This window comes from Phodopus roborovskii, unplaced genomic scaffold (genome assembly GCF_943737965.1).
Source record: "Phodopus roborovskii unplaced genomic scaffold, PHOROB, whole genome shotgun sequence".
Taxonomy (NCBI): Eukaryota; Metazoa; Chordata; class Mammalia; order Rodentia; family Cricetidae; genus Phodopus; species Phodopus roborovskii.
In genome coordinates, this window is record NW_026126548.1 from 1,407,222 (window position 1) to 1,428,977 (window position 21,756).

The 21,756-nt window shown below is 36.0% G+C and overlaps 3 protein-coding genes across 11 annotated transcripts in view; 2 read left to right on the forward strand and 1 right to left on the reverse strand.

Annotated features, from left to right (window-relative positions):
* Positions 1 to 10,715, forward strand: part of Ccdc88a (coiled-coil domain containing 88A) — a 139,430-nt gene extending 128,715 nt beyond the window's left edge. For 2 of the 9 annotated variants that reach the window (XM_051200722.1, XM_051200723.1), the window contains 7 exons: positions 966 to 1,169; positions 1,740 to 1,811; positions 3,670 to 3,750; positions 5,665 to 5,933; positions 6,118 to 6,577; positions 10,068 to 10,165; positions 10,619 to 10,715. In XM_051200722.1, the coding sequence (XP_051056679.1) occupies positions 966 to 1,169; positions 1,740 to 1,811; positions 3,670 to 3,750; positions 5,665 to 5,933; positions 6,118 to 6,577; positions 10,068 to 10,132 (1,151 nt within the window). In that variant the 3' untranslated portion in view covers positions 10,133 to 10,165; positions 10,619 to 10,715. Of the gene's footprint in view, positions 1 to 965; positions 1,170 to 1,739; positions 1,812 to 3,669; positions 3,751 to 5,664; positions 5,934 to 6,117; positions 7,244 to 10,067; positions 10,166 to 10,618 lie in introns of those variants that run through there. The other 7 variants (XM_051200715.1, XM_051200718.1, XR_007835548.1 and 4 more) reach the window with 6 other exon arrangements.
* A 5,913-nt stretch (positions 10,716 to 16,628) lies between these two features.
* LOC127234020 (prolyl-tRNA synthetase associated domain-containing protein 1) lies at positions 16,629 to 18,409 on the reverse strand. Its single transcript, XM_051200714.1, has 2 exons — positions 18,314 to 18,409; positions 16,629 to 17,115 (listed from the first exon to the last, which is right to left on the reverse strand). The coding sequence occupies exons 1-2, from the start codon at positions 18,395 to 18,397 to the stop codon at positions 16,690 to 16,692; spliced, it is 510 nt and encodes a 169-aa protein (XP_051056671.1). The 5' UTR covers positions 18,398 to 18,409; the 3' UTR covers positions 16,629 to 16,689.
* A 189-nt stretch (positions 18,410 to 18,598) lies between these two features.
* Positions 18,599 to 21,756, forward strand: part of Mtif2 (mitochondrial translational initiation factor 2) — a 30,587-nt gene continuing 27,429 nt past the window's right edge. Inside the window, exon 1 of the mRNA XM_051200724.1 lies at positions 18,599 to 18,615. The gene's annotated coding sequence lies outside the window, so the exon portion shown is untranslated. The remainder of the gene's footprint in view (positions 18,616 to 21,756) is intronic.

Below are 21,756 nucleotides of genomic sequence, written 5' to 3' on the forward strand. Positions count from 1 at the left end.
ACCTTATGACAGTTCAGCTTCTTTCAAATGACCATACTGGCTTCCATCACTAATTTTTCACTAACCTTTTCTCTGGACTGTACTAATTTCGTATTTTACAAAGTGCAGTCTTCCTTTCTATGAGGAGCTGGAAGAACATTTTTTTTCAAAAAGACATTTAATTTGCATTATATGTATACTCATACATATATGTGCATATGTTTAGTAATACATGTAATACACTTATAAATGCCCAGTGCTTTCTTAAAACTGGCAAAAACAAACAAACTTAATTTTATATGCCATACAGATTTTCCCCAAAGAAGTTTAAGGAAAAATATAACAAACCCTTTAGCATTAGGAATTTATTTCCTTAATGAACCTAATCAAACAAATGAATGAATGAATAAAGTAGCCTATAACCCTTGAAAATGTTTGTCATTCTTTATGTAATAATCTTGGCTTTCTCTTTAAGTGAAATGGGTAATGACATAATCACATTAAATGTGTGTTACTTTGAGTATCTCTTTCAGGTTTTTATTCATTGGTAAATTTACTTGATTTATAAAGATGAAGAATTTATTCGGTAACCTGCTCTGACCAAGGACTCTTTCATTTTCAATAATGACACTGTAAAATTGCTCTACATCTTAATTCATTCCACTTTTGTCACCACAAAACTGTATTGAAGGCTTCTAATTATATTTCACATCACAGCACAAAAGCATGGCACTTGTACATAGTCAAGTTCCTTTCTGTCTTCTAAAGGCAGTGGGTGGGGGGGCGGTAAAAGTACTGCAATTTATCAGCTTTTGGCCTCATTTCATTCAGCTGAATGCATGTCATTACTTAAATGGCCTTGTAGTTACAGTTTGGGGCCCATTTACATTAATTCCTAGACAAAACCAGATCATTTATAATATAAAATAGAAATAAAAGCCAATCCATTAATCATGCTGCTTCATTTGCTCTCATTTGCATCCCAGCCATGAATGACCTGGTGCAGTCCATGGTCCTAGCAGGAGGACAGTGGACAGGTAGTACTGAAAATTTGGAGGTCCCTGATGATATTTCAACTGGTAAAAGGAGAAAAGAATTGGGAGCTATGGCCTTCTCCACTACAGCCATCAACTTTTCAACTGTCAACTCTTCTGCAGCCTTCCGATCCAAGCAGTTGGTTAATAATAAAGGTATAGGCCGTCTGCAATTTGCACTGTGCTGTGCTGTGTAACTGTTGGCAACGGAAATTTTAATTTGACTTCCCATTGTACTTTTTTTCTTCAAACAACTTGAAATAATCAAGTCATGATCTAGATTTGGTTTGGGGAAAATTTCGAGTTATTTCAATCTTTTAAGATAGAATGTGAATAATCAAATCTTCCATAGGCCCTCCTCTCATAATAAATAGCTAATGAACTTATGAGAAGAAAATCAGAGTAGAAAAGAGGAGGGAGTGATGTTTCTTTCTCAAAGCCCAAAAGCACTACAACTTGAGAGAGCTACATAGATCCACCCAAGTTTTTGCTTTGCTTTGCAGAGTCACAGGGAAGACTGTTTCATTGCTTCTAGTGTTTTCTTAACAAGTCAGCTCTCATCAGAGCTACTCTTTTCTTCTAGTTCCAGTTTCTGCCCGAGTCTATGAATACATTAAATCAAGATTTACTGTGTGATTGAAAAAGAATATCCACATTCTGTATAAATACAATAATGCATTGTTGAAGTACAAAATATATTTATGTCCATTTTGCTATTTCATGTAGATACTACATCCTTTGAAGACGTAAGTCCACAGGGTATTAGTGATGATTCTAGTACGGGATCAAGAGTTCATGGTAAGCAATGAACTTAGATGGTTTACATTAAACACTGAATGCAAGTGCCTGAGATTCATGCATTGAGTCAGTGAATGTGGCATTACTTCTTCTAATCTAATATTGCATTTGTCCCTTTTAAGATTATTGGTTCATGTGAGTATTCTCTTTTAATCAATGGTATTTATTTACAAAGTCTGCCTACATAATCGTCAGAGGTTAATTTGGTACCATTCTCATATAAGATTAATTATGAGTTGCCTTTCACCATTATGTTTTAAATACCTATTTTGATAAAGGATGGATACTAAAAAACAAGCTTTGTACAGTATAGAGTATTTTAGTTTTTTAATTCCTATTTGAAAAATCCCGTCTTACCAAATGAAATTATTACTAGTAACAGGTAACATGCTAAAAGAAATTTTATTAGTAAGCTGCTCCATGTCACTTCTAGTGGTGTAGCTTCCCTTGTATACAAAAGTAAAGATGCATGAGAATAAAGAGGTAGCTCAGCAGTTAAGAGTTCATACTGCTCTTGCAGAGGACCCATATTAGGTACCCAGCATCCACATTGAGCAGTTAACTACCTGTAACTCTAAATTCAGAGGAACTGATACCCTCTTCTGGCCACTACAATTACTGCATTCACATGCATAAACCTATACATGTACACATATTTTTTAAAAGAATAATATAGGATATTAGAACCAGCAGAATGGCTCAGCAGTTAAAGGCACTTGCCATGCAAGCCCATTTACCTGAGCTCAACTCATGGAATTCATTTAATGGTGGATGGAAAGAAAAACTCTGAAGTTGTCCTGTGACCTTTCCTCATGTGCCATGGCACAGGCATTCATGTACCTGTATATGGTAATAATTATAAATTAATTTTTTAAAAACATACAGAATTTAGGGGGCTAGTAAGATGGCTTTAGCAGTTAAGTAATTTGCTGCTCTTGCAAAGGAACTGGATCCAGTTCCCAGCACCACATAGTGGCCCACCACCATGTGCAACACCAGTTACAGGGGATCTGATACCCTTTTCTGGTTTTTGAGGGCATCAGGCACAAATATTGTATGTGTACATACAGACATTCAGGCAAACACTCATACATATAAAATTAAACCTTTAAAAAACTTAGTGAGTAAGGCCAGCCTGGTCTACAGAGTGAATTCCAGGACAGGACCCAAAGCTACAAAGAAATTCTGTCTTGAAAAACAAAACAAAAATAGTTGCTGGGTGGTGGTAGCACACGCTTTTAACCCCAGCACTCAGGAGACAGAGACAGGTGGATCTCTGTGAGTTCAGTGTCAGCCTGGTCTACAGATTGAGTTCTAAGACAAGTCTCGAAAGCTACAGAGAAACCCTGTCGCAATCCCATCCCCCCCAAAAAAAAAATTAGTGCGCGCGTGTGTGTGTGTGTGTGTGTGTGTGTGTGTGTGTGAGTGATGTTAACAGTGCAGATGGTCACTTTTGTCCACTTTGTGGCATCTCTGAAGCATGGAGGTCCCTTTGCTATTCTGTTGTAAATTACCTAATCTGTAGCAATTTCTGGAGACAAGAGGAACATGAAATTTTATTCAGTCGACAAAGTTGTGGTATCCATCTCTAGAAATCATTTTCAAATATGAATATGATCTCTTTCCTCCTTTCTCCCTCCGTCTTTTAATTTCAGCTGTTTTTACACAAGTGCCAAGTTCCAAAGTGAACTATTTAAAGATGCCTTTACTTTCTAATCTGTCTGATTTACATGTGAGCATACCCAGGCTGGGACAGTATGCATGCTTGTTTCCTCAAAGCATTCTGTGACCAGAATGTAAAATTCAGTGCTATCAGATGGTAGTTTCATTATACTATCTCCTGATTTCTTTCATTTAGCTTCAAGACCAGCCAGCCTTGATAGTGGCAGAACATCCACTAGCAATAGCAATAATAATGCTTCACTCCATGAAGTCAAAGGTATGCTGTAGGTAAATTTATTCATGTGCTTCCTTTGGTTTCCAGTATTGTTTAAAAGTAGGAGAAGAATAGAGTACCACTCAGTGGTAGAGCAATTTGTGCTTAGCATGCACAAGGCCTTGCCTGAGTTTAGCTCCAAACCAAAGAGGAAAAAGTTGGAAATGGGATGAAGTTTCTGGTGAAAACTGCAAAATCCAAATTATATATGTTTGAAACATAGTTCTCTGGAATGCTTGCACTTTTACATTGTAATACAGATGTATTTCAATGTATACAAATGTAAAATCAGGAGCATTTATTTTCGTTATGAGTCTTCATTTTCACAGATAAAATAGTCTTCACTGTAATCTTTGTTTCAGAATTATCCCTTATTTTAAGTGACATTTTGTGCTTGACATCTAAATGGTTGTCCTTAAGTTTATTCATGATGCATGCACATTAAACTTGCATTACTTGTATTTTAGAAATAGTGTTAGCAACTATAGTTGTCAACAAAATATGCACCTTTTTTCTTTTCTTTCTCTATGTCACATAAGAAGTATATGGACGCACATATGGCTCATATAAAGAATTATTTCAAAATTCTTTTTTGGGGGTGTGTTTTAATGTATATTTAAAGTGAGGTTTTTAAGTAATAGCTGGAAACCTTTAAAATATATTATTGCCTTTACAGACTCTATTCTTGTTAATAGCTACCATAGCTATTCTCTATACGCTAGAATTATACAACTATATTGAATGCATTTGTTTTATTGCTTTTGAGTTATAACAATTGTCTTAGTAATTTTTATAATTGATTTTATGACTTTTATTAGTCATAAACATGATCAGAAACATAATTTTGAGGGGAATTAAGTTTTCTTTTTATAAATCTTATATGATAATAATAGTTTCAAACTATGGAAAAATTTTTCTGATTTGAAAATATAAGAAAATCTTGTATTTTCCTATAACACAACTTTAAAAAAAATTCTCCCATGACCGCCTTACTCTTTATGATGGAAGTTTTCTGTCTTGATGTTCTGTACAGTTTATTACTGATAATCAGTCATATAAAGGAATAGTGAACTTTATTAAGAACTTTATTTTATAACTACTGTCCATTCTATATAATTCAACCTCAAATAAATCATTTATGGTTATGTGATAGCAGTATCAACAGTGAACATCAGAACCAATCAAATAATTCAGACTGAAAAAAAGAATAAGCCATGCATGGTGGCATACCTGTAATCCCAGCACTTGGGATGGTGAAATGGGAGAATTGGAAGTTCTAGGACATCCTAACCTACATACCAGGTTCCAAACCAATGTAGGCTATTCAGTGAAACACTTTCTGAAATACTTTCATTTATGGGACTTGTCTAATTTCATGTATTTTTAACTTTCCTTCTGTGTTTGTTGTTTAATGTTTTATTTATTTTAGAGTTTTCATTAGTATGAAATCTTAGAATAAGTAATTGAATCAGGACTTCATAAAGACAGAATTAAAATACTTTTTTGCATTTAAATGTTTGGCCTTTAACAATCTGAAATAATTTGAAATAGCTTTTTTTCTAAATTATGTTATTTTACCATTATTTTAACCTAAATTGTTAAATGCTTATTACTTTATTTAGTCATTAGTATATTGAGTGATTGTTTAATGTGAAACTCTTTAGGCTTTGACTCTGGTGATCAAAGTATATTTTTGCCCTTACAGAACTTAGAATATTTGTCAGTTTAATAAAACCAGAAAAGCAGCTATGGCATCTAGTTCTTAGACTGAACAAATAACATAGCTTACCTAAGCATGTCTAAATGAAGTTTAAAGTCAGTATGGCTACTAATAGAATTAGAATTCTGCTAACAAATTTTACATAGTATTATCTCATTTCTATTACTGAAGTTTCAATACAGCATTTACTCCAAAAGCAGGTGCAGTTCATAACCAAAGCAGGCCACAAAGCCACAGCAGTGGAGAATTTAGTCTGCTTCATGATCATGAGACTTGGTCCAGCAGTGGTAGCAGTCCAATCCAGTATTTGAAAAGACAGACCAGGTCAAGTCCTATGCTCCAACACAAAATGTCTGAAACAGTAGAAAGTCGAGCACATCACAAGATTAAAGCTGGTTCTCCTGGAAGTGAAGTTGTTACCTTACAGCAGTTTTTAGAAGAAAGCAACAAGCTTACCTCAATACAGGTTAGTTCAATCTATGGTGACCTTGATTTAAATGAGTAACACTAGATAAATACCTTGTGAATTGGCCTTAGAATTTTTTTAAATTATGGAACAATAAGAGATAACAGCAACTCTATAGTGTATGGTTCAGTTTACCAGGTGACTCTAAACATTAAGTAATCTGTATTGTTTTTCCTTTCAACAGTTGAAGTCCTCAAGTCAAGAGAATCTTTTAGATGAAGTAATGAAAAGTTTGTCAGTTTCTTCTGACTTTCTGGGAAAAGACAAGCCAGTTAGCTGTGCCCTGGCCAGGTCAGTAAGTGGAAAAACTCCAGGGGACTTCTATGATAGATGGACAACTAAACCTGAATTTTTGAGACCTGGTCCTCGAAAGACTGAAGATGCCTACTCCATTAGTTCTGCAGGGAAACCTACACCAAGCACTCAAGGAAAGATAAAACTAGTAAAAGAAACCTCTGTGTCAAGACAATCAAAAGATAGCAATCCTTATGCCACTTTACCTCGTGCAAGCAGTGTGATCTCTACTGCTGAAGGAACAACACGAAGGACCAGCATCCATGATTTTTTGACCAAGGACAGTAGACTGCCCGTGTCAGTTGATTCAGCACCACCTACTGCTGATAGCAGCATCACTGCAGCATCTAGTGAGTACCATTTACAGCAGTGGTCCTCGGATTTTCCAACACATGCTGGAGGGCATAAGGTCCCAGATGATTTAGCTGGAGGCACATCTGAGTCTCTCTGTACCCAGGCTAGAAAATCAAAACCAGGAAGGCCACAGTTTCTAAACCAAACTTTTGCCACTGTTAAAATGTCTAATGATGCATTTGAAATAGCACCTAACGATAGCCATGGGTCATTTACTGTGGTTCATTCATCTCTTCCATTTCTATCCCTGAACACAGAATTGGTTAGTAACATAAGTGGGTTTCCTCTCAAGTCAGTCACTGGAGTAACTGACCAGGCCTCTGCCTCTTGGGGTAAAGCTACACAGAAACCTAATAAACAGTTTTGTGATAATCAAAACCCTAGTAACAGTAGTTCACAATCTTCCGTAGATAGCAACAACCTTATCATTCCTGCATGCCTCTACCCTGATGACACTGAAGTTACATTATCAGTTTCAGAGGATAGTCAAACTGTTTGGTATGAATATGGTTGTATTTGATCAAAACTGCATAATATGTTGATGTTATTTGCTAGGCTTTTATCTTTAAGATTGTTACATAGAGTTCAGCTGTATAAAAAGGCATGTATATAAACATGAATGTGTAACCACATCAAAATCTGCATGAAATGGTAATTACATTGTACATACATTTTCGCATGTCTTTAAAAATCCAACCATACATGTTTTTCTTTTGCATCTTTTGTCACTTGATAAAAGAATACTTTTATATCATTAAGCATGTTAAAATAGTTGCATGTTCTGCTGTTACCAAGAAAGCATATCCAAGTCATTGTTTGGCTATTTCTAAAAGAGTGTTCATGTGCTTTTCCTACTTCCTCTCTCTCTTTCCTTCCTGAATGTGTGCTTCATGTTGCATATGTACAGTATTAATAATGGAAATGTATTTGAAGATGTCATTTTCTTTCGTCACTTAATCATATTATCTGTCCTGTTCTCTTTTCAATGAAATAATTAATAATTCAGCTTAATTTGAACTAATGCTCATATTTATAAAACATTGTTCAAATTTTAAAAGTATTGTTTATTCATAAATGTACTATTCTAAAATTTTCCATCAAACTTAAATGTGATTTACACAGTGACTAGAGTGCATTCGTGTTATGAGCCTCTTCTTGGTGCTGCTCTTTTCCTGATAAACACAATAGCTCAAGATAACTATTTTCTTTTTTTTTTTAAATCCTTTAACAAAATTTTTCCCGGTTTTGTTTTTTTGTTTTTGTTTTTGTTTTTTTCATACAAGTCAAAGAGAAATAAACCAAGTTACTCATTATCTTGGGATTTGTATTTTTACTTCTGTTCAGAAGCATAGCAAGGTTTTTAAATGATGAAAAATTCAACTTGTCATTAATTTACTACTAAATTGAACATGTATATCCTTAATGCAGAATGTTTAAAAGTTAATTCATTGTGCTAGAGTATAAAATTAGGACTTGTAACATTAAAAATAAAACAAGCATATAGTCAAATTTGTTGTATTAAAAACAGTCTAGGGCTGGAGAGATGGCTCAGCAGTTGAGAGCACTGACTGCTCTTCCACAGGACCTGGGTTCAATTCTCAGCACCCACATGGCAGCTCAGAAATGTCTGTTACTCTAGTTCCAGAGCATCTGATACCCTCACACAGACATGCAGGCAGGCAGGCAAAACACCAATGCTCACAAAATAAAAAATAAAATTTAAAAAATGTTTAAAAAACAGTCTTGCCTGGCATAGTAATATGCTTTTAATTGTGGCACTCTGGGAGGCAGAGGTGGGTGAACTCTGAGTTCCAGGCCAGAGAAGGACCTTGTCTCAAAAACAGATAAACAATAGTCTTTAGTTCACCATCCCCCAAAACAAAATCCACACAAGATGGAGATGGTATCTATAAAACATAGACTCCAGTTTCATATAGTTTTATCTTTCTGTGCTCATGTCACTCTAAAGCATTTAACAGTTTCTGTAGGATGTTTAGCTGTCTCAGGAATGTTTTTGCAATTCTGATTCAGCTTCAATGTTACTGATAATAACTTAGCATAGGATGACGCCATACCTCTGTGAGTACAGAGAAGAGTATTATTGCATAGTCACTGCACCAGGCTGTTACTGTTAATACGGAATGAAAGGGAAAATCTTCAAAGAGTCTTAATTAAATTTGTATCTTTTGTAAAAAGTTCTCCTCTTGTACATACACAGGGTCACATTATGGGTAGACTCCTTTTTTTTTTTTTTTTTTTTTTTTTTAATTGCTGTCCCTGCTTTTCTTTCCTAGCAGCTACCATTAAAAATAGTTCTGGTACACATAATCAGATGAACACATAAAGCATTTTTATATATTTTAGTACCACCTAATATATTTTCTGCATGAATAGTACAAGTTACTTTGTACTATCAGTTTTTATGTAGTTAGTCTTAATACTTCAGTTTTATGCTATTATTTTCCCCTTTTGTCACAGCTTACTAATAAACAGCTGATATTGATGGAGGCTATATGACAGAAATGTTTTACTTAGTTTTAGACATCATAAAACTGGCCTTTGCATTTTTTTACATTTAAATGGTTGCTAATTTTGTTAATTAAAATACATCTAAATTATTTTATTAAAAGATACGAGTTATTTTATAAAAGTAAACTTAAATACTTTCTCCTTAATATCTGTAAGGATATATCCAGCATGTTTTCAAAAGTATATACACATTGCATGTAAGACAGGTAAATACCATGTCCATGTTTCCTGAGGGTTTGAGATTTCAATGTAGACAAACGCCCTCCAGAAAACATCATATGCTAAGGAGTCAGGGTTTCATCAAATGCCACTATCCATTACATTTTCAGCGGTGGGAGAAAATAGACTCCTTAGTAATCATATAGGAACAGTGTTTCCTAAAAGATTATGTTAGCATTAACATAGCAGCTGTGAGTCAAGCATCTGCATTTACTTCCCCTGAAATAACTCCATGACTTGTAACTCACACAGATTATTAGAAGATTCAGTACTCTGACTTTATACATAATAAAACTAGTATCTATTTAAAATTCCTGGCCTGGCCTTCTGTAAATTACATCCATATGACTAGCGTGATATGTCTCAGTCTTGGTGTTCACAGTAAAAAAATAACACAATGTAGATGATTCTACTGTTGTACTGCAAGACTTTTTAATGTAAAATTATGTGATGTCCATTACAATATTACTATATTATAAGGATATGATAAGTATGCAAGCCTGTAAAACTAAAATGAGGAAATGGTAACTCTTTTAGATTTATAAAATAGTTAACACATTCATAGGTGTGTTGCTTATGGATTTAAAATATAAAAAACGGGCTTCACATACTAAGATATCTGTCAAATTAATAACTTTTCCAGGTTCAAATTTTTTGTCCTACTCAATGAGAGCTTTTATCTTCATGAATTATGTTTAACTTTTTGACTAAATAACATGAACTGCTTTTTTCCCACAGATGTGAACAAAGTACGAGAAAGCAGAAATTCAAAAAGCAGGTCTAGGGAGCAACCAAGCTCCTAACTGAGTGACCCACTGCATGACGTGGGCCAAGTGGTGAGTTTCCTGCTTGAACCATTGAATAAGATTGGTCTCTTTCTACAGACTAAGTAATCAGTGCACAATGCGTTAACAGATTAAATTCTGCCTGCTGGGCCCACTGACTGTCTCTCCTGCTTCTTAGTAAAGATTAATTGGCTGCTTAGGTTTTTGCCTGTCTGTTTGGGTAGCAAACCTAAGTATTTTCTCTCAATTTATATTTAATTTTAGCAGTGAATAATGTGAAGTCTGTCTTTTATGTGTTACAACTTGTGAGTAATTGGTAAAAATGGACTAAATCCTGTCTTACACAGAACAGCTCAGATGTTGCCTCTGGTCTTCTGTCACTCTCATTCCCATGTAAATACCTAGTGCATGCTGTTCTTATACTAGCTTCCTGTAGTATATACCTCTTATCTTGAAGCTGTTCTTATATTTTCTTTCTTCTTTCTGTCTTTCAACAAAATACAGAGAGAAAAGTGTCCTTCAGTTTCTCAGTCTGAAGACTTTATTTCTGAAGTAACAAGACACCTAGCAACTATAGGACTATTTAAAAAATAAAAAAAGATTTTAACACACCCCTTCGTGAGTAGAGCAGGCAAGAATACAGACTCCATTCCTTCCTTGAATCAAGGAGCACTACTGGACTCAACTGCAGAAGTTTTAGAGGTTTTAGATACTGTATAGTACTTCACGCTCTACTGAATAAAGGACGCTCTCTCACTAAGGACCCAGTGTGTTAAGGTCAAGTGTTCTAAGGACAGCCTACTTCTTTCAACATTTCTTTATTAATTTATCCATGTCTGCTTACTGCTTCTGCTAAGTATTACCCAAAAGCTAGCCATTTATATTTAGTTATGTAAATCTAAATTAAGTGCTGTAGTATTTTTGTGGAATGTATTATATATATCAAGATACAAATTGTTCTGGCATGTCAGGGCCTTTTTGGTTAGCAGACTGCATGTGTGGTATGCTGGTTATTGGTTTTGTTTTTAGAGCCAATTGTTTGAATGCACTGCAAAGGAAACTCAATTCATAAGATATGCAGAAAAATTCTGTAATGAGATGCAGGAGTTATAAAAACTATATGATAGTAATCCTGCCACTTTGTCGGCTGAGCTGCACCAGGCATTTCATAAATGGATCCAAGATAAAATCATTTTTATGAAACCTTTTTTAGTGAAATGGTTTTCCAGAAAATAGCATTCCCAAGATAAAGCAATTGTGTTTTAACTCATTTACCTTCTTTGCTATTGGATTATGTACATGTTTTTTTAAACGTGAGACCTGATTATTGCTTAACAAGTTTTCTTATGGCAAAATAATGTAAATCATTTCTATAATACACAATTTTTTCAGGAACTCATTTACTATTAAGGTTGTCATGTATTACTAAGATTTTTTTTTTGTTTTTGTTCTTTATAATATTATATTAAACTTGATAACTATAATAGGTAATTTTGAAATATTTGTATGTGTTTGTTACCGTAAACATTTGAAAAAAGCACAAAAAAGATTTAGTTAACCCAGAGAAACACCAATTTTTTTAGCAGTAGCAATTTTATATCACAGTTTTATTTTCTTATGAAGTCCAAAAAACACATTGCTACTCATTAAGGCAAGTTCATTATTTAACATAAAAACCAGAATAATCTTTGAAATGAAAATATTTTTATTTTAACGTATACTTATTAAGCTCTTACTACCAGCTCTGAAGAGCTTTTGGGAATAATTACATACCCCATAGTGTGTGTTTTACAATGTGTTATCACTAGTCAGTAGCAATGACAGAAGTCTCTTTTCTCCCCCTCCTCCTCTGTTTGTCCCCACCTCCCTTCTTCCCCAGTATCTCTGTAATAGGGCCACTAGAAGGTTGTGTTTATAGCTACCTTTGGAAAGACCATCAATAAAAAAGACACAAAAGTTTCAGTTGACCAGAAATTGAAAGTTAGAGAACTTAGATTTATTTAATTCAGTGTTGCCCTAATGTAGGCTTTGCCAGAAAATAATGCTATAAAAATAAATCACTTTGAAACTCTTGAAAGGTGCTATATATATGTAAATACAAAGGATTCTTACCGAAACACAAATGTTGTACAACAGAAGTACTATTCTCTAGACTTTAAAATCTCTCTGCATCATGACTCCTTGGATTCAAGTAACAAATTGGTAAGTTGGTATCATGACAGTCTAGAGACAATGAATGTAAAAATATGTAAATTTACTTTTGATTGAAAAGTTCAGAATAAGTGTAGAATTATGTTTTAGCTAAAAGTGGGTAAGTTAGATTTATATTACTAGCATCCAATTTGCACAATTAGCACACATCGCAGGACAATTAATGAGTGTGAGGTGACCTAGTGAGGATGAGTGATGATGCAGTTTGACCTCTCTTCTGATATTATAAGAGAGAGCCTGCTGAGTTAATCAATACCACCACTTCAACTGAAAATGCCTGTAATGTACTAAAGTGGAGTAGGCTGACCCTGGGAAGGAAAAAAGAGACTATTAAAATAAAATACCTATGATTATATTCATTACCTTCCTCACACTGTTTCAAGAAAGGACTAAATGATAACCACATGCATTTTTTTTTTCTTCAAAATCTACTTCAGAAGCAGACTTTATCGGAACCTAAGCCAAATGGAAATGAACTAGAACTGTTTTTCTAAGCAGGCTTAACCCTGCCTTTAGTTATCTGGTTCTTTTTATTTTTTAACCAGCCCCTAAACCTCTTAGAACACTTAAAAATCAGAATACCAGCACTAGCCCACAACAACAATATGCCTCCTGGATGGCCATGGCAATGTTTTGATCCAAGTTTTTTTTTCAGTTGGTGGTTACCAAAGAATTCACAAGACAGGTTCATGTGTAGCACCTTTCATGCAAGGCACGTTAAAAGCCTATTTAAAAAATCACTGTGTGTATTATAGAGTTGTAGCCACCTCACAGATAGTACTACAGCCTGTACTGTCTTTAATGGTTTATATCAGGAAGTGAAATCAATACTGTATCAAATCTGGAATTATAATGGGGAATTATGTATTCTAAATTACTTTTGTACTTTAAGTTACTTTTTATGAGAAAAGTGAATTGTTTTCTTTACAGCTCTTTGTCCTGAGATGTATTTTTTTTTAAGTCTTGATTATGAATACTACAAAAAGAGCCCATTTTATAATATAAACCTTGATGTACATGTATTCGGACAGTGAAAATGCCTTAAGAGGAATGCTCAATGGATAATGTTGCACTTGTAACATCCTTTGACAAAACCAGATTTTAAATTGTGCTTTTCATTTCTACTGGGTTTTTTGGTTGGTTGGTTGGTTAGTTGTTTTGGTTTTTATTTTTTGGTTTGTGTGTGTGTGTATGTTGTTGTTGTTGTTGTACTCACAGCTGTTATTTAATACCAAATCAAATAAAAAGCTGTAACATTTCCTTTAAAATTAATGCTAATAAGGAAGGTAAAGTTGAATGGCAAAACATGGTGGTGCCTATTATCAGCCACAGGATTCCATGCATGGCAACATACCACTGTTTGTCATGTTTTTTTTTTTGTTTTGTTTTGTTTTGTTTTTTTGTTTGTTTTTTTTTTTTCCTCTCTTTGATTCTCCTTAAAAGTATATATGCTGGATTAACTGCTATAAAAAAAAATAAAAAAGGTAAATTTTTAAACAAATTGTTATAATCATTTTAAAATTGTGTATTAGCCAAGTATTACTCTTTGCCCTGGACAATCTTTGTGTGTTTTATCCTAATTATTTTTGGTTACTAAGAGTTTTGGGGAGAGAGTCAGTTTTGTCAATCCTAAACTATGTTTAAATGCAATCTATAGTAGTTTCCCTTATCTGACAAGAGGTATGCTCCAACAGTCCCAGTAAATGCCTGTTTTGTTTTCCTATACATTAATACTAAATAAAAGCTTACTTAAATCATAGTAGGCACAGTAAGAGTAATAATCACTAATAATAAAATAGATCTATAACAATACCGTTTGCATTTTTTTCAGGTTTAGTTTGTTTTATCAGGGTTTTTTTCCTTTTTTTGGCGGGGGGGGGGGTGTTTACTGCTGGGGATTTTACTCAGGGCCTGAGCATGTTGGCTGGCAGTCTACCACTTAGTTGTAGCACCAGCCCCTTTCTCAGAACTTATCACATTTGTGATGTGAGATACAATAACTAGGTGATGAGATGAAGTGACATAGGTGATACAGGAAATATATTGTTAAGCTACTACATAAGGGTTGTTGAACACCAGCACTGTGAAAACACAGATACTGCCACAGTCTGGTGATCTTAAGGGCTAAGTGACTAATAGGAAGTATATACAGCATGGATATACTAGGCAAAGACATGATTTAATGATGACATCTCAAAATGGCATGTAATTTAAACTTATTAGATGTTTAATTTTGGAATTTTTCATTTAATAATTTTGGGTTACAGGTTATTGAAACTTCAGGAAGTAAAACTGCCAAAAATGTGATAGGCTGCAAAAATATATCTCTTTGTGGGGCTAGAGTGATGGCTATGTGGTTAACAGTATTGACTCCTCTGGTAGAGGAGCCAGGTTACATTTCTAGCACAGTCTTTGTGGCAGCTCACAGCTGCCTACCTCTAGCTCCAGGAATTCCCAACACTCTCTCTTGACCTCCATAAGCAATGTATACAAGTAGTGCACAGACATACATGCAGATAAAACACATAAAATAAAAATAAATCTCCAAGAAAATCATAATGTTTTATTTTTACTTATAGTCAGCTAGCAGAGTCTTGTCATACCATTCTTCCAAAGCCTGTTTGCACTATCAGCAAGATATCTAAGGTCTACAAAGTCTGGTTCTCTTCCTTCATTTTATATACTTAGCAACCTAAAACTACCTGGTTTTCTTAGAGATATAGAGTACAGGGAAGATAAAATAAACAAGCATGGAACCTCTAAAACAAGGCAGTCATTACTTTCATTTTGCCTTTCTGTGACACAAGTTGGTACAAATTACAGTATCTCTACTACATAGAAAGTATTTTTCAAAGACTAAACAGAAAATTATAGTTCTGTTAGTAACATCTCACTTGATTGTTAGGAATGGAGATAATGGCAAGAGCAATTTTTATAGTCTAACCTATGTCAGATCCTCAGTGAATAAACTGAAGTGTTCCCAGTTTTAGTTTTTCAGATGCCATAACTGAAGGACTGTATTAGGATTTCTAGAGGCACATATAACCAAGAGAATATATATTACAAAAGGGATTAGTAAATCAGCTTACATTTGGGCTGGGTATCCAAACAATGGCTATTTTACATACCAGAGGGCCTGGAGGATTCTCGAAGAGCCTCAGATCTTCAGCCCCACATCATTTTGCAAATGTCAAAAAGGATGGCAGCAGTGGCAGCACTGCTCTTTACTGGAACTTCTGAATCTAGCTGCTGTCACCAGTTCTGCCTACTGTGGACATCTTCTTCATTTAGTTCTCCCTAGAAATGTCCTCACAGACCTGCCCAGAGGAGTGTTTGTTTCCAGATCAAATCAAGTTCACAACCAAGATTCACGACCACAGAGATTAATAAAGTTATCCTAAAATTAGGGTAGAAGACAAAAGAAATGCCTTTCTGTCATCTGAAACAAATTCTGACGCTACAAGGTGTATTTTGCTGCTGAGTTTTAAAATATAACTTTAATAGTTTGCTACTTCTAGTTTTTCTACATTAATTTTAATAAGCCAGGTGTGATTTTTTTTTTTTTTTTTCCCCTGCAATCCTAACATTTTGGAAGCAAAGGCAAGAGGATCAGAATGTCAAGATTACCCTTGGATACCTGACCTACATGAGACCTTGTCCCAACAAAACAAAACGAAAAATGTTTAGTAGAAAGTTTTGTTGTCTATTGGGGGGGGGAAACTCACTGGTTTAAAAACATACATTGGAAAGTGTTTTTAATTATCTTACTGGGGACAATCCTAATTTTCTCCCAAATAGCCACTATCAGTATATTCCAAGTGCAGTAAAAACTGAGGTTTAAATTCATTAACCCCAAAAGGACTCCCAACTGTTGGCAGCCTTCTTATAGTGAATAATTGTCATGGAAAATTGAGACAGAGTAGAATCTCTCAACGGACAAAAAATACCTCAGTTCATCTCAGATTTAAGACTGGAGCTGGACAAACAGGTCAGTGGTTAGAATTTGCTCTTGCAGAGGACCCAGGTTCATTTCCCACATCTACATTATGCCTCTCAACTATCTGCCCAGGGGATCCCAGTTCCTGGGGATCCAGTGTCCTAACTTTCACAGGCATAAGCAGGTACATGTGATACACATATATACATGTAGGCAAAATTGTTCATACACATAAAAACCTTAAAGATGAATGATAATCTCCAAATCAAAGACACAAATTTAAGAATCTGTAGAAATGAGTTTATTATGAGCAGTAGCCCAATTGGCTTTTGTTGTTTGACACAACGTCTGAATATTTAAGTCTTTGGCTGGCCTATCAACCTTCTCTGCCTAGAGTGCTAGGCTATGCACACCTCCCAATCAGTTTTTAATCAAAGTTTAGAATTATGGGATTATGTCCTGTAGCCTTCACAAATATGAGAAAGTCTTCAGGACTTAAGCCCATGGTTGCAGCATTAGTCATTGGATGAAAGTATACTTTTTCATGTCCACCTTCCAGAAAAGCTGAATCCAAAACAAATTTAACATCCCCATCATCACAGAACAGAGCCAGAGGTGTGGCACAGCCTGGAGCAACTTTTAGTTTTTCTAGCATGGCTGTTTCATCAGCAAACCGAAGATTTCCACTCCCAACTCCTAACTGCTTGCCAAGATCATTTAAATTAATTTGTCTATCATGAAGAACTGTCACCAGCCAGTAGTGTTTCGTCTTTTTGTCTTTAAGAAATAAGTTCTTACTATGTGCTCCTTTCAAATGTTGAATATGAGGCATCATTTCTTCTATTGTACATACCTGCAAAATACCACAGGAGTAAGGCAGCACACACACATAAATATGCACAGACAGAAATGTATATAGTTTGCCTGGCTGAAAGACTTAGTGAGTACTCTGATTTAACTGGTAGAGACCCATCTCTATTCGTTATAAATGTTTTTCTTATTGCACGGGGTTGGGTTTTTTGTGCTAGGGATGCATGCTAGGCAAGTTGGGTGCTTCTGAACTAAATAAACCCTCAGTCTTTAAAGCCCTGGAAACCCTGTAATAATGGTGCTCTGGGCTAAGGTTAGGATCAAGAGTTCAGGTAAGCCTATATTACACAGCAAAACCCTATTGGAGAAACAACAAAAAGGCCTAAGTCATCATAGTTGCTACCCTCAGGACCTCAGGTTTTTCTTAGGCTAGTTTTCTATACCAATATGCTGACCAAGCTGTCAAATGCCTGCAATGTTTACTGTTTTTGAACTTTGGCAGTAAGTTTATGGGTGTCCTTAATATTTACCTCCAGAACACTTGAGGACCCCCACTCTACAAGTTCACCGCCAGATTAGTACATTTAAAAATTCTTTTTAACAATGTAGACAGGAATGTAACTATCTGGGAGGAAGGTCAGAGAAAATAATTTTGTTGTGACATTTGTAAAGATGGGATGGGGAATGTTAACATTTTTTCTTCTATCATTGTGAAATATGTCCCTCAACCCTCATGGTACAGTTCATAGGAACTGTACCATACAAATCTCCAATACTATATTTCATGTTAAAATAATTATTAAGGTACGTACTTTTCTTTGTGACACGTAGGGGAAGTGCGGGGTCAAAAGAGGCCTTAGGTTCCTCTGTAGCTGTAGTTTTTAAAAGGCAGTTATGAGCTCGATGTGGGTACTGGTAATTAAATTCGTATCATCCGCTAGAAGGGTATGTGCTCTTAACTGCGAAAACAATTCTCCAGACCCAGGGGTATATACTTTTCTGAATTTTTGGGGAGATGATTGTTGCCTTGTCTAAAGTAGTAGACAGCAAACCACCTTAATGACCTACTGTCTTCGGTACCTGATACAATGCAGGCACTTAAAGGACTGCCAGTTAAGTAGGAGCTTGCTACCTAGTACCTCATCTACATAAGGCGACCGCAGTCTCTAATCGAAAGACCTGCAAGTTCCTGTGGGACCCAAGAAGCACTCGCCCTACGGCCTCCGGTCCCGGAGCCTCACCTCGGGGTGCTCCACGACCTCGGTGTGGATTGCGAGGGCGCTGAGCCTCTGCTCTAAAGCCACACGCAGTCCCGCTGCTGCCATGCTTCAGCTACGTAGGCAGGTGGATGGAGGCGCTTGAACGGAAATGAGTGCCGCAGCTTCCGGGGCGTGGCGGTCCGCCTCCTCCAGCACTGGGTCAAGGACGGTCGAGTGCGGACAGACACATCGCCTACCACCACAGTCTCCGTTCAGGCTGGTGGAAAGCTTGCCCCAGGGCTGCGGCACTGTGGCTACATAGCTTTCCAACTGTAATTCGTAACGTACGACTTTCTGGTTTTCTTCTTTAAATTTTATGTGCATGGGCGGTTTACCTGCATGCATGCCTGTACACCACATGTGTGCAGTGCGTGAGGAAGCCGAAAGAGGTTGTTCAATTTCCTACAACTGGAGTTACGGATGGTGAGCAGTGAATGGGTTGCTAGGAACCGAACTAAGATCCTCTGCAAGAGCAGCCAGTACTCCAGCCCGTTTTGATATTAAAAAAACAGTAGTGCAATGATCCAGCCTTTGCCATGGTCATTGTAATTCCTTTTGACCCGGGATCTGCAGCCATGTTGGAACCACTCACTCTTGAGTGACTTCCAAGTTCCGTATTAGTATTCCACTTAAGATTTCAGATTAAGGCTCATATCCAGCATGAAACATTGATATCCTCAGAGATGTTTAACTTTAATATGAATGAATTTATATGGTGGTGAACAGTTAAGATCTGAAAAACAAACCCTCTTAAAACGAATATAAATGGCCTATGACTCAGTCTTGGAGGAAACTACAAAAGAGGAAATCACACTTGTGTTTACAGTTTTACTTAGAACTCAGGATTGCAAGATTTTAAAACTTTTTGGCCTAAACCTATTTTATGTATTTTTTGCCAGTATCTGCACCACCTTTGGAGGCCAGAAGATGGCATCGAATCCTCTGGAACTAGAGTTAAATGTAGTCATGTGAGTGCAGCTTTGGGTCCTCTGGAAGAAGCAGCAAGTGCTCTTAACCATGAAGCTGGCTCTCCAGGCCTGTAACCTATGTCCCTTAAGACTGCATTTCGATGTTGTTTCCACCCTTTTTTTTTTTTTTTTTTTTTTTTAATCGTTTCAGTCATGGTCTCATGGTGCACAGAGTGATATCAAACTCATCTTGAACACCATCACGACAGGGCGCCATCCCTTATAATCTAGGCAAACGTGGCCTTGCCCCTTGGGAACCTGAGTACCCTGGCTCCGTAAGCAGGCGCAAAGGTCCCTTTAAGAGGTTAACTCGGGGACTGGAGAGCTGGCTCAGTCATTAGAGGCTAGGCTCACATCCAAAAAAAATATAAGAGGTAAACTCTGCCCACTTCTACTCCCTGCAGTTTCTCTAAAGGAGTCAGGTCATTGTCTCTCTCTTTCTCATCCACCCCCCCCAATAAACTTTCCATATAAGTTTTGTATGTAGGTCTCTCTCTGTCTGCCTCTCACCAGCCATGGGATCTACCTCACACCATAAGGTTTGGCAGCAAGTGCCTTTTCTGAGCCATCTTGCTGATCCAAATTTTAATGGCATTTTTTGAGAGAATTTTTAGGAGATAACTTTTGATCAAAGGGACATTTTGTTGCTCCAGTTAAGTAAGAGAGAGTGTGTGTGTAAATAATAATAACAACAATAACAAAGGGGACAGACAGCTTAACGGTTTGTTTTTGGTTTAAAGAGCTTATTTTTGTTTTCTTTTGAGAATGTGTCTAATTATAGCCCAGACTGGCAAGGAACTCACAGAGGTCTGCCTAGTCCTGGGTAAGTGCTGAGACTAAAGAAGAGTGTTACCCATGCCTGGACCTTAGTGGTTTTGTTTGTTTTGTTTATCTTTTTTTTTTTTTTTTTTTTTTTTTTTTGTCTTGGGGGGGTATTTTGTTTTTCTAATTACCAGATACCCATACAGTTTTCTTATGGTTATTATTTTCCTCTAGTTTTGAACTAATTTTGTTCAGATTCTTGGTTCATTTAGAGCAGTGGTTCTCAACTTTCCTAATGTTACAACCATTTAATCCAATTCTTATGTCATGGTGACCCCAACCATAAAATTATTTCATTGGTCCCTCATAACTGTAAATGTTCTAGTTATGAATCCTAATGTAAATATTTTTGGAGAGGTTTGCCAAAGGGGTTAGTTACACCCCACAGGTTGAGAACCACTGGTTTAGATAAAAATCTATCTAATCTAAAAATAAGAGAGAGAAAAGTTGGAGAAAGGTGTGGCTGTCTTTATTTACTTTGCTCCCTTCTTTCCTCTTATTATTTTTCTTTTCTCTATAGAAGTGTCGTTCTTTTTTGTTTTTCTGGTCTAAGTTTAGAAAGTTAACCTCCAGTAATAAAATATCCATTTTATTTTCTGAGCATAGGGACACACACCTATGATCCTAACACTTAGGAAGCAGAGGCAGATATACCTAGGTGAGTTCAAGGCCAGCCTGATAGACACATAATTCCAGGCCAGCCAAGGCACCAGAATGAGACCCTATCTCAAGGGTTAAAAATGTTTTTGAGAATGTTAATTCAGGACTGAAGCAATGGCTCAGTGGTTAAGAGTACATACTGTTCTTATAAGAAAGAGGATCTGAGTTCCCAGCACTCATACAGCAGCCAAGTTGATATTCTCAGTATTGATGGTCATAAAAATCAAAATATTGATCAATTCTGAAAAACAGTGAAGATGCTCCAATTCCTGCTGCATAAAATATTCGTTTAAATTTAATTCTGTACATAACAATAAAGTACATTTATTGGTACATAAATTTTTGTTCTTCAATAATAAATTGACAAGATATGAGCATACCAAAAACTAGTTTAAAATTTATGATTTATTATTAGTAACTGTTTATTTTATGTGCTTGGGGTCTTGTAGTAACTTCTTGGGTAAAAAGGTGTCACAAATGGAAAATGCTTACACCCTGGTCTTTCCAGCCATCTGTCAGCTATGTAAGCTCATATATATAGCTTGATATAGCTATCCATCAGTTTAGTTTCTGAAATCTTTCTATTATAACCTTCTTCACCCTGCCCAAATTACTACTTTTATCTTCTTGACCATAATAATGACTTCTTAAGTTTAGTCTACAAGAATCCTGTAGCAAGAGTTTTGCCACCAAAACAGAATTTATCTGTGTATGGAGAAATAGCTTTAACATCACCATTCATATTCTGTAAGCATTGTGCTATGTACAAAGAAATGCTGTATTTGTCATGGCCCTCTCAAGTGAAATACAATGAAATGGTTACCCTGGAAAGTACATAGAATGAGCTTGGGGAAATAGTTATCTAGTCACAGGAGTGTCTGCATCTGAAAAGTGAACGCTAACAAATTGTTTTTAAAGGGAAGTAAGAGTAAGTCCTTGGCACTTCAATAGGATGACCTTAAGGGAGGCCTGTTG

Bases quoted from the DNA above. Each gene is read 5' to 3' on its own strand.
- LOC127234020 (XM_051200714.1), bottom strand. From the start codon at position 18,397: ATGGCAGCAGCGGGACTGCGTGTGGCTTTAGAGCAGAGGCTCAGCGCC. The intron at 17,116-18,313 runs GTGAGGCTCCGG...GGTATTTTGCAG, and splicing joins AGGTCGTGGAGCACCCCGAG to GTATGTACAATAGAAGAAAT.